This window comes from Anopheles coluzzii, chromosome 2 (genome assembly GCF_943734685.1).
Source record: "Anopheles coluzzii chromosome 2, AcolN3, whole genome shotgun sequence".
Taxonomy (NCBI): Eukaryota; Metazoa; Arthropoda; class Insecta; order Diptera; family Culicidae; genus Anopheles; species Anopheles coluzzii.
The window spans coordinates 7,502,277-7,516,611 of record NC_064670.1 but is presented as its reverse complement, the minus strand read 5'-3'; the positions used below and the strand labels follow the sequence as shown (position 1 = coordinate 7,516,611).

Sequence of the window (14,335 nt, the reverse complement as noted above, 5' to 3'; positions counted from 1 at the left end):
TCGGTGTGTTTGTTGGGCTGCGTTGGTTTGCTGGGTTTTAGGCGTAATCACATGCGCAAAACGCATTACACAAGATGGCGCGTGGATTACAATTGGGGCGTCGTTCGTTACATCGGTTCCGGAAACCTTTATCTTCATCATCCTATTTTCATCGATCTCATCATGCTAGACGGAATAATGCCATTGCTGGTAGCTCATTTTGGTCATCCATTCCATAACAATTGCCGGGGTTTTCGCCTGTTTCATCCGCTCTGTGTACATCAACTCATCGGTGTTGCCATAGTGACTAACGTTTGTCTTCTCCCTTTTTGTCATGCTCTTTCACTAATCCCATCTCTTTATGCTTGTCTCCCTCCCCCCCCCCCCCCCCACACACACACACACACACAGCCAATGCGGTGAATCCGTGCGAACAGTACGACCACGAGTGCAGCCAGCTGCACTGCCCGTACGGCATTGCCAAGTCGTACGATCCTGCCAACGGGTGCGAACGCTGCCAGTGTAACGATCCGTGCGCCGGCTACTTCTGCCCAGCGGGCAGCGAGTGCGTGGTGGACGTGCAGAGTGGCGGAGCGTTCGTGGGCACCGGGTCCGAGTTTGTCGGCGTGTGCCGCGAGTCCCAGAAGCCGGGCGACTGTCCGGTGCTGGCGAACGCTACCCACTGCAGCCGCGACTGCAACACGGACGCAGACTGTCGCGGCAACAACAAGTGCTGCCAGGCGGGCTGTGCGCTGATCTGCATTAGCCCCGTCGATCGCGCGTCGGTAGACCGTCCGACGGGCGGGCAGCCGGGCATCCCCGGACCGACCGTGTTGGAGGAGGTGCCGCAGGAGGAGCTGGACATCAAGTCGGAGGAAGGGGGCATTGCACTGCTGCGCTGCTTCGCGACCGGATTCCCGCCGCCTTCGATCCGCTGGCGCAAGGGCGAGATAATGGTAGGACGGCTGAAGGAGTTTTGACGTGTGTTTTCGGAAGAGCTGTAACGCTGTAACGCTTCCACCTTGCAATTGCAGCTCAACACCAACCAGGGCCGGTACGTGATAACGTCGGACGGGGACCTGCAGATCGTGCAGCTGCATCGCACCGACTCCGGCACGTACGTTTGCATCGCGGACAATGGCATCGGTGAGCCGGCGCTTCGGGAAGTTCAACTGACGGTGAACGGTAAGTAACGCCTCTTCCTTTTTGGTCCTGATTAGAGTTTGGCTCGAAACGGCTGTAACTAACCCACCAAGATGCCTCCCCGGGGGCATGCACACACTCTTTGCCGGTGAGCTAACAGCACACTTTCCTTCCCCCCGTAACTAACTCGCGCTTTTCTTCTTTCGGCATTCTATTTTCGTTCTATTTTCTTCTCACCTTTTTACTAACACAAAACACACAATGGATGTGGGTTTAAACTCTTCCTGGTGAATGGGGGCGGCCTTGTTACTGCACAACTAACCACGCACGGCACGGCGCACACACACGCACACGCTTGCAGACCCGGTGCCGCGGGACGCTTACATCGCCGGCAACCTGAACGATTCGCTGGTGGTGGAGCTGGAGAGCCCGGCCACGTTGCGCTGCCCGGCCGGTGGCTACCCGAAACCGATCGTCACCTGGTGGCGCGACACGTTCATGATGCCGCTGAAGATGGTGAATCGCGACTATTCGCTGTCGCTGCCGCGCGTCCGCCTGGAGGATCTCGGGCCGTACGTCTGCCAGGCGTACTCCGGTGCCGGCAAGGGCATCTCGCGCACGGTCACCGTGTACGGCTACAACCTGCCGGCCCAGATAAACCCGCAGGACGAGCGGTACATGAAGTATGTGGTGGCGGCACCGGCACCAGCGCGTCCAGCCCCACCGGTCGATCGCTACCCGTCGCGGCCCCGGCCACCAGTCGCTCAGCCACCGCCAGTGGTCGTTCGACCGCCAGGTAAGTACGGTGGTGGTGGGTTTGTTTGCATTTATTTTCTGTTACTAAAACTCATTGTGTTGGGTTGCTGCTGCTATGTTGTTTGTAGGGTGAAGGGGGGAAAGAACTAACCACAAAAACACATTGCTAAACTGTCCATTTACTGTGTTTTTTAGCACCGGTGAGCGTGCAAATGCACTTCCCGCAGGGACGGGACCTGCGGCCGAACAGCAACTTCACGATCAACTGCACCGTGGACGGATACCCGCGACCGACGGTGAACTGGTTCAAGGATGGCCAGATGTTGGTGCCGACCGATCGCATACACATCACCGACGCGCACCAGCTGATGGTGTTCGGTGCGATACCGTCCGACACTGGGCGGTACAAGTGTCTGGCGCGAAACGAAATGTCGGAAGCATTCCAGGAGAACAGCATACACGTTGAAGGTACGGTCCCCGTCGTCCTTGTGGTGGCGGAATTGTACAATGGGTTTTTTTATCTTTCTCTTTCTGCTTTTTACTCCCAAACGCAGGTGTATACGTGCCGCCGGGATGTACCGACAATCAGCTCCTTGCCAAGTGTGACCTGATTGTGGCGGGACACTACTGCAACCACAAGTACTACGCGCGGTTCTGCTGCCGATCGTGCACGCTGGCGGGACAGATCAATGTAAACAACCGTTACCGTTGAACAAACTACAACTCACACTCGTGCCATAGCAAAAGAGGGGAAGGTTACAGCGAGAGAGAAAGAGAGAGAGAGAGAGAGAGAGAGAGAGAGAGAGAGAGAGAGAGAGAGAGAGAGAGAGAGAGAGAGAGATAGCGTGGAAATAGCTTTTACCATCGATTGCAAATCAAAATCTCGCCCGTAAAACCAGCACATAACTTCACACTAGCCACGAATCCAACACCAGCCAGCCATCCGTTCCGTTAAAAAAACAATCAAGAAAACGGACCGAAATCCTATTTTGCAAGATACGAAAAGGAAGAAAATTGCCTTATGCAACTATTTATTTCCGCTCTAGCAACAATGTCAGCCATTCAAGAGTGAGAGAGAGAGAGTGAGAGTCAGTACACACCTCCATCCATAACGGTGCGCCAGTGGTGGTGAAGTGGTGAATTTGAGGTATCCCCCAAAATCTGGCGCGAACACAACCTTCGCGCCACAATACAATCAATTTTAGTGACAATGTTTAAGCGTAGTGCTTTTCTTTTATACATATAGCTTAGAGGGGGGAGGCGTATGCCATCATCGGGCAAGGAGAGAACAGTGTGTAGATTTATTCGCTTGACTAAAAGGGGTAGGATCAGTGCGTTCAAGCCTGGATACAGGATTCGCCAGGAGTTCTCATAGCTGTGGGACGCTTTATTAACCCTTTCTTTCGAGAAATGAACTTAATGTAATGGGAATTGGACTCTATAGCACCCTTATTGGGCAAATCCAATAAGAATTTTCAAGGAGCTTGTCCAACAAGAGTGCTATAAAGTCCAATTTCCATCATGCGAAATTCACTTCCCATAAGAAAGAGTCAAGTAAGTGTTCCACAACTATGAGAACCCCTGGACCACCCAGTAAATGGATACAACAAAAAAAGAGTTTAAATAAGCAGCAAATCTAAGATGGCTCTAGTTGTGCCACAATTTGCTAAAATTAACGCTCACCAATGCAACAATAGCAACTATGCATTTAAAGTAGGGACAGGATAACAAACAAACATCGAAAGCAGGAAGAAAACAACGCATACAACTGCATTTTCCGAATCGTTTTCCATTTGCCTCTTCTCTCCGTCGCTTACTACTGTAAATAATTTATTGTCAACAATCAACGCCCCTCTTCTTTAATTGGCTCGCTCTCCCTCTCGCTCCCTCCGTCTATCACTCCATACGAGGCTATCGCTCTCTCTCTCTCTAGTGAGCATCGTGGACAGCCGAGACAGGGAGGGATGCAGTGCAGTAGAGCAGAGGAAAACAAAAAATAGAATCTAGCATTAACTCTGATCGATAGGAAATAATAAATGAATGAGAAATTGAATCACACATCTGTGGTGCGATGTCGATCAAGCTTGATGACAATACAAGGATAGACGCACACACACACACATACACATAGGGATGATTTAGTTTGTGCTCGATTAATAATTTCCTCCCAATATGCTGGAAGCGTTTATTTGTTGCTGGTAGCAGTAATATGTTTGCGGATACATTTTGTCGCTTCCCCTTCCTTCCCGCACACGACGTTGCTCTCGCATGGGAAGCCCCAAGAAAGAAAAAAAAACGATTAAACGAACGAGTGCTCTCCATCACATCACAGGAAATCGTTACTCTTTACGAAGCAGCAGCAAAACAGTCGCCGCAGCTGCTCCTTCAGCGCGTAACCGCCGCCCTTCGGTGGCAGCAGCTCCAGGTTCTGCGAATCGTCATCCTCGTCCAGCGTATCGTTGTCCAGATAGTCGTCCTTGCCGGCCGCGCCCGAGCACCCGCGGTTCAGTATTTTCCGGTAGCCCTTGCTGTCCGACATCTTGCGGCACTGCTCAAAGTCCAGCTCGTCGTTGTCCGACTCGATCGTCATCTCCTGGATGCTGAACGTGTCGGACAGCTCCTGGCGCTTGCTGCCCCCGCCGCTGCCCTTCCGATTGGGGCGCGGAAAGAAGGACACATTCTCGAGCTCGTCGTCACTGTTGAAGCCGGTGTTGACGTCCACCAGCTGGTGGCTTTCCCGCCCGGCCGGTATCGGAAGGCGCGAGATCGGTATGAGGCTGCTAATCTTCGGCTCCTTTTCGATTGGATCCTGCTGAATGGAATCGGTGGTTTGGTGGGGGTTTTTTTAGTAAATTCAACCTTCATTGCACGACGACAAACCCGTGCCGACCTACCTGTCCCCCATCGTGGTACATCTGGCGGTAGTTGCGTTTGGCGCGTTCCACCTTCAGCTCCAGCTTGCGCTGCAATATCTTGCACGTGCTGAGCTGCGGCACCGTGCTGGCACCGTGATCGCGCTGCCCACCACCTTCGTCTCCATTCGCGCCGGAAGACACCGGCGCTCCGCTGGACGTGGCCGTCGAGGAAGCGAACGAATCGGTACTGTTGTCGCTCGTCAGAACCTTGCGTCCACCGGCGCCACTGGACGGCTGGTGCCGCGGAAGACGGGGGTCGCAATCGGGCACGGGAGCGGCCGCCGCTGCTACGGCCGCTCGAATCGGGTCGGGCCGTTCGGCCGGATTTTCAAACACCACATCGAAATCGTTCAGCTTGGAGTAGATGTCACTTTCGGCGTCCGAGTCCACGGGACCCTTAAGAAGCGCAGGCTAGCCGGGGGGAGAGAAAGAAAAGGCAAACACCGTACGGAATGTAATGTAGCACTGGTGAGGAGTAATAACTCGAGTAGCAATTCGACTTACTGCAGCAGTGTCCGTTAACAGCTGGTCCTCCCCGAAGCTGGCGAGCTCGTCGATGAACAGCGATTCCAGCTTGTCGCCGCTCTCGATGCCACTGTCGTCCATAAACATCTTCTTTTCGCACACTTCCACGATTCGCTAAACACTACACCCAAAACACAGATTTGTACATTATTTGCCCCGTGTGCCCAAAACAAGACGTAGTTTAGTTGCAATGTTGTTTATCGTTCACTTTCGTCATTGTGCTCGTCGTCTGCTCCCTTTTGATTGGAGTTATCGATTTTCCAGCCAAGCTGTTTTCATAAACACAGATGATTTCAAATGACAGTACGTGCGGCGGCCAGTGCGCAGACGCTACGCACAAACGCGGTTCCTACTGTGGGTAGCGGAAGCCAAGTGTGTGTGTTCATGGGTTCAATTCCACTATCTACCGCGTAGTACTGGTTCAAAGGTGTGATAGGAGTCATAGAAGAAAGAACCTTTTTTTATGAAGTCTTATTAAACAATAAATTTATAATTTATTCTAATCATCACGATCGATGCATTCTTGGACATCCTACAACCACCAGAGCATGTCCAGAGCTTAATCCAAATTCATCGTAAGACACACGCCCTGCAGTACCCACAGGCTGGTGTGCTCCTCCGTCCGCAGGTCAGCTTCAAACACCAGCCCAACGCCCATCGCATTGCGCCGCTCGGACGTCGTGTAAACGGGCGTTCGGAACGTATTCTAGAGGAAATACAAAAAATAAGAAACAATCGAAACAAACAAGTTGCACAATTAATATCAGCTACCGAGCAGAAAGTTGGAATGTAGATGAACAACATCCCACTCCCTGGCTCGAAGAACTAAGGAAGCAAACAAAAGAGGCACACACAACGTACTGTTCTGGTGCACAGTCGCACATTTTCGCAAGACCAAATCGAAATGTTTATCAAACTCGGTATGTGACAGCGGGCAACATAATCAAATAAAGCGCGGGAAGTGGGGTAGGCGTTGGGCAGAGCAAGATCTTGGCGGGGCGAGCGTTCATACTCACTTGTAACTTCAGCCGGTGTGTTTCTATCGGTACGATCGAGAGCACGGGCAGCGGTTCGACCAGCACTTTCGGCGTCGAGCGTGTCAGACATCGGTTTTCCGGGTCCCACCGTGCACCCTGAAGGTACAGGCCGGTCACGTAGCAGCCCTGCATTTATCACCATCCATCCATCCCGGGAGTTTCCATCCCCGAGCGAGCGAACGGGGGGAGAAAAAATGGAAAAGAATGGAACGTACAAATAAGACAAATTGCGTACGGCTACGGCGGACTTGCACTGGATCACTGCTGGAGAGGGAACGAAGGGGTTCAAAACCCGCACCCAACACTGCAGACATGGGGCCGGGGTAAGCTGTTTGCAGTGCTGGAATGGAATTGGTTGTGCAGAGTGGTAACAATACAAAATAACTACCACAACTTCACTATTTGCCCGTGACCTTTTTCTCAACGGTGAGTTGAGCAGTACATTGGAGTTTACAAATAATGAAGCGAAACCGGTACAGGAAGCAACATCCAAGTTGAAGTAAAGCCGAGATTGCGTTGTGAAATTGTAAAAACCCCAAATCGGATTGCAAATATCATATCGAGTTCAATTACAAATCTGCTCTGTTGCCGTCGTGTATCAATCAACACGAAGTTCACGAACGGCAAACATCAACTGTTTCCGACCAGATATTGGTAATTTCAATGCAACCAGGCATCGTTGTTCCCCATCAGGAACTCCTCCCACTCCCCTGGTTCGTCAGGGCTACATTGATCACAGTGGAGGATGCATTATTGGATTTTTGTTTTACTCCAACACTTTCCCTGTGGCCATGGGGCCCCAGTGAGCGAACCAACCGGGAAGCGGATTCAATTTGTGGAATTGAAGGTTCGCCGCAGCCTTAAGATGTAGCCACGCTCTTATTGAATTAAGGGTGCAGCAGCAGCAGTAGTAGTTATCAGCACCGCCTCTGGTGATCCTAAACCGTGATGTGAGCGGACCAATATCGCCCAATCCCCTCCAAGCCAATTCTGTGGCCAATATAACTGCTACCCACTCACACACACACACACACACACTTGCAATCACAGATATCAGAAGTGTGGCAAGAAAAATGTCTTTAGCACCACCGGCTTCGCACAGCCTCCTACTATGTGTGGGATTGCGGGATCTGTGATTTGATTCAATCCTAACGCGCTGGAACGCTGGCAGGAAGTCGAGTATTGGCATACCCAGCGTTGGATGGGTAATATATAGTCCCGTCCTGGTACCGGAGAGGGGTCCAAGCAGCCGCACGAGTTCTTGGTCGCTTCTAATCGAATTGCAATCCAAACCCACCCCGCGGGCGCAACATCTTCTGCATGCGCTTGTCTGCGCTGGGTGCGCGATTTACGTGTCTTTCGCACAAACACTCACTCTCACAGACGGGAAAAGTATCCCACTAATCTAAGCGGAAACTAATGAAATCGTCGAGAAAGAGAGATTAATTCAAATTGATTTACCGCTTCGGGTCGCTCCTCGATTTCGTCCTCGCGCTGGAACCTCGTGACGGAGGTGAAGAGCGTCGACCGGTCCAGCGGCCAGTTGTTCTTCCGGCAAGCGATCTGGGAAGATAAGTGTGTGTTACGATTGAGGGGCAAGTAGAAAATTGAACTCGGTAAGTAGAAAAATCCATGGAATCCAATTGGAGTACGGTGATGTGGTGTTGGTGGCTGTGCAGTTGAGCGATGAATATGCAAATCGTACATAAGGATGGGTGATGATGACGGTGGCACAGTGAACGATGGGCCAATAGGGCCAAAAGAGAAGGAATTCGAACACTGTAGTAGCCGTTTTAAATTAGCGATGTGTGTTTGTTGCACACCGAGACCGGGCCCGTTTGAAGCTGCCACTGCTGATGTTGTGAAGGTTCTGATTGATATTTTCAATTTAATATGGCCGCGCCGCACAACGGTTCTACGCAAGCAGTAATTTGAAAGCAATCGGGTTTGAAGTTGGGTTAAATTTCAGCTTCAACCAGTCCCACACCATCAGTGCGTTGTGGCACGGGCAACAGATGAAACCAAATACCAGTTCAAAGCCTATAAAGTCGTGCCATTAAACGCATTTTAACAAATATTGATTGGAAAGTGGGTATACTAAATGATTTAAATCCAATCAATCAATCAAACCGGAGGGTCTAATATTTGCAAACAGTTACTCTATAACTTCCAACAAACTATTACCAATGCCGTCACTACATCATCATCATCGCTATGCACGTACACAGAGTTCCGAATTACTGCAATCAGCCCTTCTCCCGGGGGTCTGTAATGAATGTTAGCCAGCGTCAGCACCAGCACCAGCACCACCCACTCCAACACAACATGAGGGAAGCGCTATCGGAGAGAGTGAGTTTTGTAATTTATATGCTGTTTGTTTAATTTACCTGAACTAACGCGGTTAAATAACTTTCCGGTATGTGCAGCCCGGACAGCCACATCACCAGCGGTTCACCGGACACGGACCAATATTTATACTGCTGTGATCTTCGCTGCTCTCACGACAAACCATCATTAGCAGGATCAGGATCGGGTGCAAATAAAGGGGGGAGAGGAGAAGGGGGGGTGAAAATCATTTTGTGGCAAAATTAAAACGAGCAATTTGACACACACATACGCGCGGCGCGGACAAGCGGGGCAAAGTTTTGCAGTTTTTTAATTAGCGCCCTGCAGCGAGCGAGCCAGTGAGTTGGGCTTAATCCGACGGCAAGTTGTCCTTTGGGAGGGTAATGGGAGGGGGGGGGGGGGAAGAGCTTACCAGCAAATGTTCGATCCAGTCGCCGAGCTGTTTGCAGGTGGCCGGGGCCAGCTTGCGCCAGTCATCCGGCAGCTGGCCGTTGAATAATGCATGGGCGACGTTGTCGAGCACCGCGTCCATGCCGATCTCGCCGGCCAGCGCCTTGCGGAGCTGGTGGAGCGTGTGCTCCATCCGCTGGATCAGCCGGTTGTACCGCTCGAGCTCCTGCAGCAGCACCACGCAGATGGGCGTTATGTTGACCTGGTACGCCCGTTTCACGCGCCAGATATCGAACGGTTTCGGCAGCTTTTTCAGTATGTCCACCGCCGCCCGGTCGATAAACTCGTCCCGGCTGATGCCGCCCGTATCCGCACCTGCACAGATGACGAAGCACATATTACACGGCGAGAAAAGGAGGAGCGGGGGGGGGGGGGGAGATGGGGTGGGTCCGCAACCCAGTTTTATGCCACATATTGTGTCATTGTTGAGGCGTAAAATTTCAAACATGTGCGCTAAGACCGTGACTTTCGACAAGTGTGTGATTGATGACTCCCGCGCTACGTGTGAAAGCGTGCAGTGACTTTGTGGACCAATGTGGGCTCACAGGTGCAGGTGTGTGTGTGTGTGTGTGTTTTAGTGTGCCTGTACATCAATCAACAAAATATGCTTCGATGTGCGATACCGTGCGAAAGTTAGTACACTCTACAGTGCGATGAACTATAAAAGCTTCCCGGCTGGGAGCACAATAAAACTATGTTTTTGGATTCTTCTTACCATTTTCTTCCGGAACAGGCAGTACAAACAGGTCGCCCATGCAAACTATCCCACAAACAAAAGAGGGGGTTTAAATAGAAAACTCATCGCTCTTGAAGCAACTTATTTAAAAATATTAATAACACCGCGCACTGTCTAAAACACTCGACCGTCAATAACGTCCTATTCACCGCAAACGGCGGCAAAGTACCACACTCACGGTTGAAACTATGCAACCGTGTGAAGTAATTTCCCTGAGCTCCCCATCAACTACCCCCCCACAGTGCACCCTACTCACCGGTCTGTGGCTGCAAATCAATCAGGTGCGCCCAGGTCTCCCGCACCGCCGTCGTATAGTAACCGATCTCGGCGTTCGAATGCAAACCAAACACTTCCGGCGTATTGTTGAGTGGCAGCTTATCGATCGACGCTGGAAATTATAAACCAAAACCAAACACACACACACACACACAGGGTGTATGATTTCAGGAACAATGGAGGACGAGTGTTCTTTGCGCTCTTACCGATAAACTCGTCCCGATTGGGCGCGGCAATCGGTGCGTACGTGAACGAGTCGTCCGCGTAAAAGTTGAACGGCTGGAACGTATCGAACAGGAAGTCGCCCATGTACTCGTCCATGTACGTTTTCACGACGCGCCGATCAAAGTCATCGATGACCCGACCGCCGTACATTACCTGGTAAGCGATGCAGGCAATCAGTTATTGTGTTTTAGTAACACCCAACGAATGATTACAAAATACAAAACCATACCTCTCCAATTAAATATTTCAGGCTGTTCCACGGCATGCGGCTGTCGCGCGAGTCCACCGCCTTCGACAGGTACGTGTCCAGTATCTGCAGACACACGTTGAAGTCGGACTCGTTGAAGTCGTAGCAAATGTTCCAGCCCAGCTTGCCGTACTTTCTTCGCTCCTGGGTGGACAAAAAAGGATACGCACAAAGTTGGGAATATTACAATCCAAATCCACCAGAGTGGGAAAAAATCATACAACACAGTCGCTTTGTGCATTCGAATAATGCGCCTCATATGCGCTCCGAGGGAAAAAGAAATGCAAAATAAACCCCGAACTAAATGATGAGCTACTCCAGAAATCCCTCAGGTACTTTTCGATGGGAGTGCATTTGCGTAATGATAAGGATTGTTGATGGGAGAGACCACCTCCAGACTACGCTCTAGCCATCATCCGACGATCATGTGCATCATAACTTCAAAAGATTTCCATAGATTTACTTCGTTTTTGCTGCCGAGTGTGTGTGTTTTCTTTTCTTTACTTCCATTGGTTGCCTTCTGCTACTTCTTCTGCACCTCCACCTCTTCTCTAAACAGTGAATCATTTGCATGAATAACTGCACCGTGGATGGGGAAGCTCTGCGGAGAGAAAAGGAGCGCAGCAAAGTGCACGATTGCAGTTTGCCATCGTCGCGCGGCACGCTGGCAAAGCTTACACACTTGCCCCATCATATCCTTCGTTTAACCCACAGCAGTTCGCCTCGCAGGAGAATATGTGCGCCCCCCCTTATCTGATTTGGAGGATTTGTGGAGATGAAAGAGTGATGGCAAAAAATCACGACTCTTATTATTCATGAGGAGCATTACAGCAGCCAGGGAAGGAACCAGGGATGGAGGAGAGGATAAAATTTACATCTCACTTGCTAGCACCAAGGAATGCTGGGAGCAGATTTCGCTGATGTGTGCATGGCAATGGCTGCTGCTGCTGCTAACCTGCGGAGCGTTCATGCTCTAAATCCATCGCTTGCGTCTCCAAACACCCCCAACCCAACCCAAAAAAACACACACACACTGGAACATACCTGTAGCACGGCGTGGAAGAACGCCAGCACGTACGCCAGCGGTTTGAAGGCGGCGTGGCTGCACGAGTCGAGCGTTTGCTGGCGAAGTTTGAAGAAGGTCGCCCGCAGATTCATCTTCAGCCCGTTCGGCGGCTCGGTAACGACTTTCAGCGACTTTTGCAGTATGCCGATGGGGAACGTGGGCGTGGCGTCGGTCGTTATCCAGAGCCGAAAGTCCGGGTGCGGCTTTTCGATCGAGTCGATGATTTTCTCCAGCGTTTTGATGAAGCTGATCAGCAGGTGGCCGTTCTGCAGCATCAGCCACTGGCCCTGGTCGAGGGCGGCGTACAGCAGCCGGAGGGCCGCCCCCTCCTGGCCCTGGCCGAGCGAGATGTGTTTGAATTTGGTGCCCCCGAAGCCGCACCGGTCGGCCAGCTTCATCAGGTCGGAGGTTGGGTCGGACCCGGGGCTCAGGATGAAGACGACGGGCGTGGACGCGGTCGACTGCTCGTAGATGGAGTCGAAGCTTAGTATCGGCGGCGTGATAAACTCTTCGCCCATCGTTTGCGCGACGTAGTTGTTCAGCATCCGGTATACCCGGTCCACCCGCAGGCATCTCATCAGCAGCAGGTGCTGTCGTGGAACGGGTGAGAGTGAAACAAAGCGAAACAAGTGTGAAGAAATTAAAGCGGACACTAGGGGAGACACACAGGGCACTGGGAGACCTACATCGTACGGTGACATGCGCTCTTCAAAATTGCCAGGATACTCGTAACCCACAGCATCGTCGAGATCATACCACTGGGAAAAAGAATAACAATTAAGTTTTCCGTCATCTTCATCACGTCCCACACCCAAGCAAACTTACGCTACTCCACTCGTAAATGTTGCGCTCGATGTGGCTCGGCAGGTCGCCAAACTTGTCCGGAAACATTTCCCCCAGCATCACTATATCCTGCCAGCCCTTCTCGCTGATCCAGGTCACCGGGCAGGCGCGGTCCGTTTTCTCCAGCGACACCTTCCCCTTGATGAAGAAGTCGACCTCCGCCTGGGACAAGGTGCCCCGGTTCTGCTCCAGCTTGATCGTAATCTGGAACGAGTACAGCAGCTTGTGCTTCTCGAAAATCCCAATGCACCCGTACTCGTACACGTTCCGAGTCAGCGTGTTGATGATGTTGTCCAGCCGCTTCGACAGCGTATTGTCCGGCACGGCCTTGCGCAGCGAGAAGCTGAACACCTCCAGGTACGAGTTGAGCGAGTACTGGTACATCGCATTGACCGCGGCCATGTCCGACAGTACAAAGTACAGGATGGCGCCGCGCTGGGCCGCCAGCCGGTACCCGTTGCGCAGCTGATCGATCTCTTTGGACGTCTGCTCGGCCAGCACAATCTTTTGCGACACCTCGGCCGCCTTCTCCTTGGTGCTTTCGAGCGTCGTCACCAGCTCCACGTTGTCCAGCATGTTCCCGGTCGAGGTGGCGAGCTCGCGCAGCAGCGAGTCCTCGAGATTCTGCAGCAGCGCCTTGTTCGCACTCGTCTCGGCAATCAGCGTTTCGCGCTGCTCCTCCAGGTCGGCCCGTTCCGCGCGCACCACCACACTCAGCAGCTGGTCTTCCAGCCCGCTGACCGTCACGGTGTAGTTGATGACCTGCGCCTTCGCGTACACTGCCGGATCAAAGTTCGGGTTGGCCAGCTTGGTCGTGAGGTACAGGCGGAAATTGGCGTCCACGTCCACCTCCTTGTCGCCGATCACGACGATCTGGCGCCCCGCCTGCACCCGCACGTTCCGCTCCAGCACGTTGTCTATGACCGGGTCGATGTAGTCGTCCACATCCTGAAACAGCACCGGCGTCCCGTACTTGATGGCCATCTCGAGCTGCTTCAGGAAGTCCTTGTCGTTGAACGAGAGCGTCTTCAGGTTGTTGGGCGCTTCGCGCTTCCTTATCCACGACAGCGCCTGCTGCTGCGGATCGATGCAGAGCGGAAACCGGGACGCCCGGGTCGTCAGGATGCCGTTCTGTATGGACAGCTCGTCCGGTGGCAGCCCCTCCGAGGCCCACGTGCTCTGCTCCAGATCGCTCGACAGGCTGCCGTTGACGCGGTACGGCTCGGTGAACGGCACTGCCTGCTGCACCACGTGCGCCAGCCAATCATCGAACAGAATCGCCTTCCGGAACTCCCACGAGAAGGGCCCCATGTAGGCGAGGAACGAGGCGGACAGCAGCGCGTTTCCGATCACTTTCGTGCGCTCGATCTGCAGCTTGCCGAGATCGATCACCCACCGGTCGCGCTCGGAGCTGAGCCCGGATATCAGCTTGTCCGCGGCGAGCAGCCGCCGCTCGGCCTGCTCCATCATTTCCTGCAGCATCTGCTTCTCCTTGATGGCGTTCGCGTACTTGCTGTTCAGCTCGGCCAGCTCGTTCTCCAGCTTGCCGATCTCGTTCGTCAGCCGCACCAGCAGCCGTATCTGGCCGTTCAGCTCCGACTCGAGGAACGCGACCCGGTCCTTCTTCGGTTTGATCTCCTTAAACACGTCGCAGTAGCCGAGCACGGCACGGACAAACTTGAGCAGCCCGTAGCCGGCCTTTGAGATGCTCTGCATTTCGTCCAACTTTTGCGATCTCTGGAGATGGATGGACAACCGATGGGATGTTATACTGTTAATATTGCTGTTAGA

General features: G+C 52.6%; 3 protein-coding genes across 15 annotated transcripts in view; 1 reads left to right on the top strand and 2 right to left on the bottom strand.

Annotated features, from left to right (window-relative positions):
• The window catches only part of LOC120953761 (papilin), a 64,336-nt gene extending 61,674 nt beyond the window's left edge, over window positions 1–2,662 (top strand). For 9 of the 11 annotated variants that reach the window (XM_049607358.1, XM_040373999.2, XM_040373998.2 and 6 more), the window contains 5 exons: window positions 391–935; window positions 1,014–1,164; window positions 1,484–1,918; window positions 2,074–2,346; window positions 2,433–2,662. In XM_049607358.1, the coding sequence (XP_049463315.1) occupies window positions 391–935; window positions 1,014–1,164; window positions 1,484–1,918; window positions 2,074–2,346; window positions 2,433–2,590 (1,562 nt within the window). In that variant the 3' untranslated portion in view covers window positions 2,591–2,662. The remainder of the gene's footprint in view (window positions 1–390; window positions 936–1,013; window positions 1,165–1,483; window positions 1,919–2,073; window positions 2,347–2,432) is intronic. The other 2 variants (XM_049607361.1, XM_049607362.1) reach the window with 1 other exon arrangement.
• A 1,385-nt stretch (window positions 2,663–4,047) lies between these two features.
• LOC120953762 (uncharacterized) lies at window positions 4,048–5,660 on the bottom strand. Of its 2 annotated transcripts, none has more exons than XM_040374004.2 (3): window positions 5,298–5,660; window positions 4,773–5,204; window positions 4,048–4,690 (listed from the first exon to the last, which is right to left on the bottom strand). In XM_040374004.2, exons 1-3 carry the CDS (start codon window positions 5,403–5,405, stop codon window positions 4,205–4,207), a joined length of 1,026 nt encoding a protein of 341 aa, XP_040229938.2. In that variant the 5' UTR covers window positions 5,406–5,660; the 3' UTR covers window positions 4,048–4,204. The 2 variants fall into 2 exon arrangements, with proteins under 2 accessions (XP_040229938.2, XP_040229939.2); XM_040374005.2 differs by having other exon boundaries at window positions 4,048–4,687.
• Window positions 5,661–5,831: 171 nt separating this feature from the next.
• LOC120951406 (dynein axonemal heavy chain 10) overlaps window positions 5,832–14,335 on the bottom strand; it is a 38,874-nt gene continuing 30,370 nt past the window's right edge. The window contains exons 58-69 of one of the 2 annotated variants that reach the window (XM_040370098.2): window positions 12,527–14,281; window positions 12,388–12,459; window positions 11,680–12,291; window positions 10,618–10,779; window positions 10,370–10,541; window positions 10,144–10,275; window positions 9,867–9,911; window positions 9,114–9,466; window positions 8,743–8,847; window positions 7,817–7,918; window positions 6,335–6,481; window positions 5,832–6,024 (exon numbers count right to left, since the gene is read on the bottom strand). In XM_040370098.2, the coding sequence (XP_040226032.2) occupies window positions 5,878–6,024; window positions 6,335–6,481; window positions 7,817–7,918; window positions 8,743–8,847; window positions 9,114–9,466; window positions 9,867–9,911; window positions 10,144–10,275; window positions 10,370–10,541; window positions 10,618–10,779; window positions 11,680–12,291; window positions 12,388–12,459; window positions 12,527–14,281 (3,804 nt within the window). In that variant the 3' untranslated portion in view covers window positions 5,832–5,877. The remainder of the gene's footprint in view (window positions 6,025–6,334; window positions 6,482–7,816; window positions 7,919–8,742; window positions 8,848–9,113; window positions 9,467–9,866; window positions 9,912–10,143; window positions 10,276–10,369; window positions 10,542–10,617; window positions 10,780–11,679; window positions 12,292–12,387; window positions 12,460–12,526; window positions 14,282–14,335) is intronic. The other variant, XM_040370099.2, reaches the window with a different exon arrangement.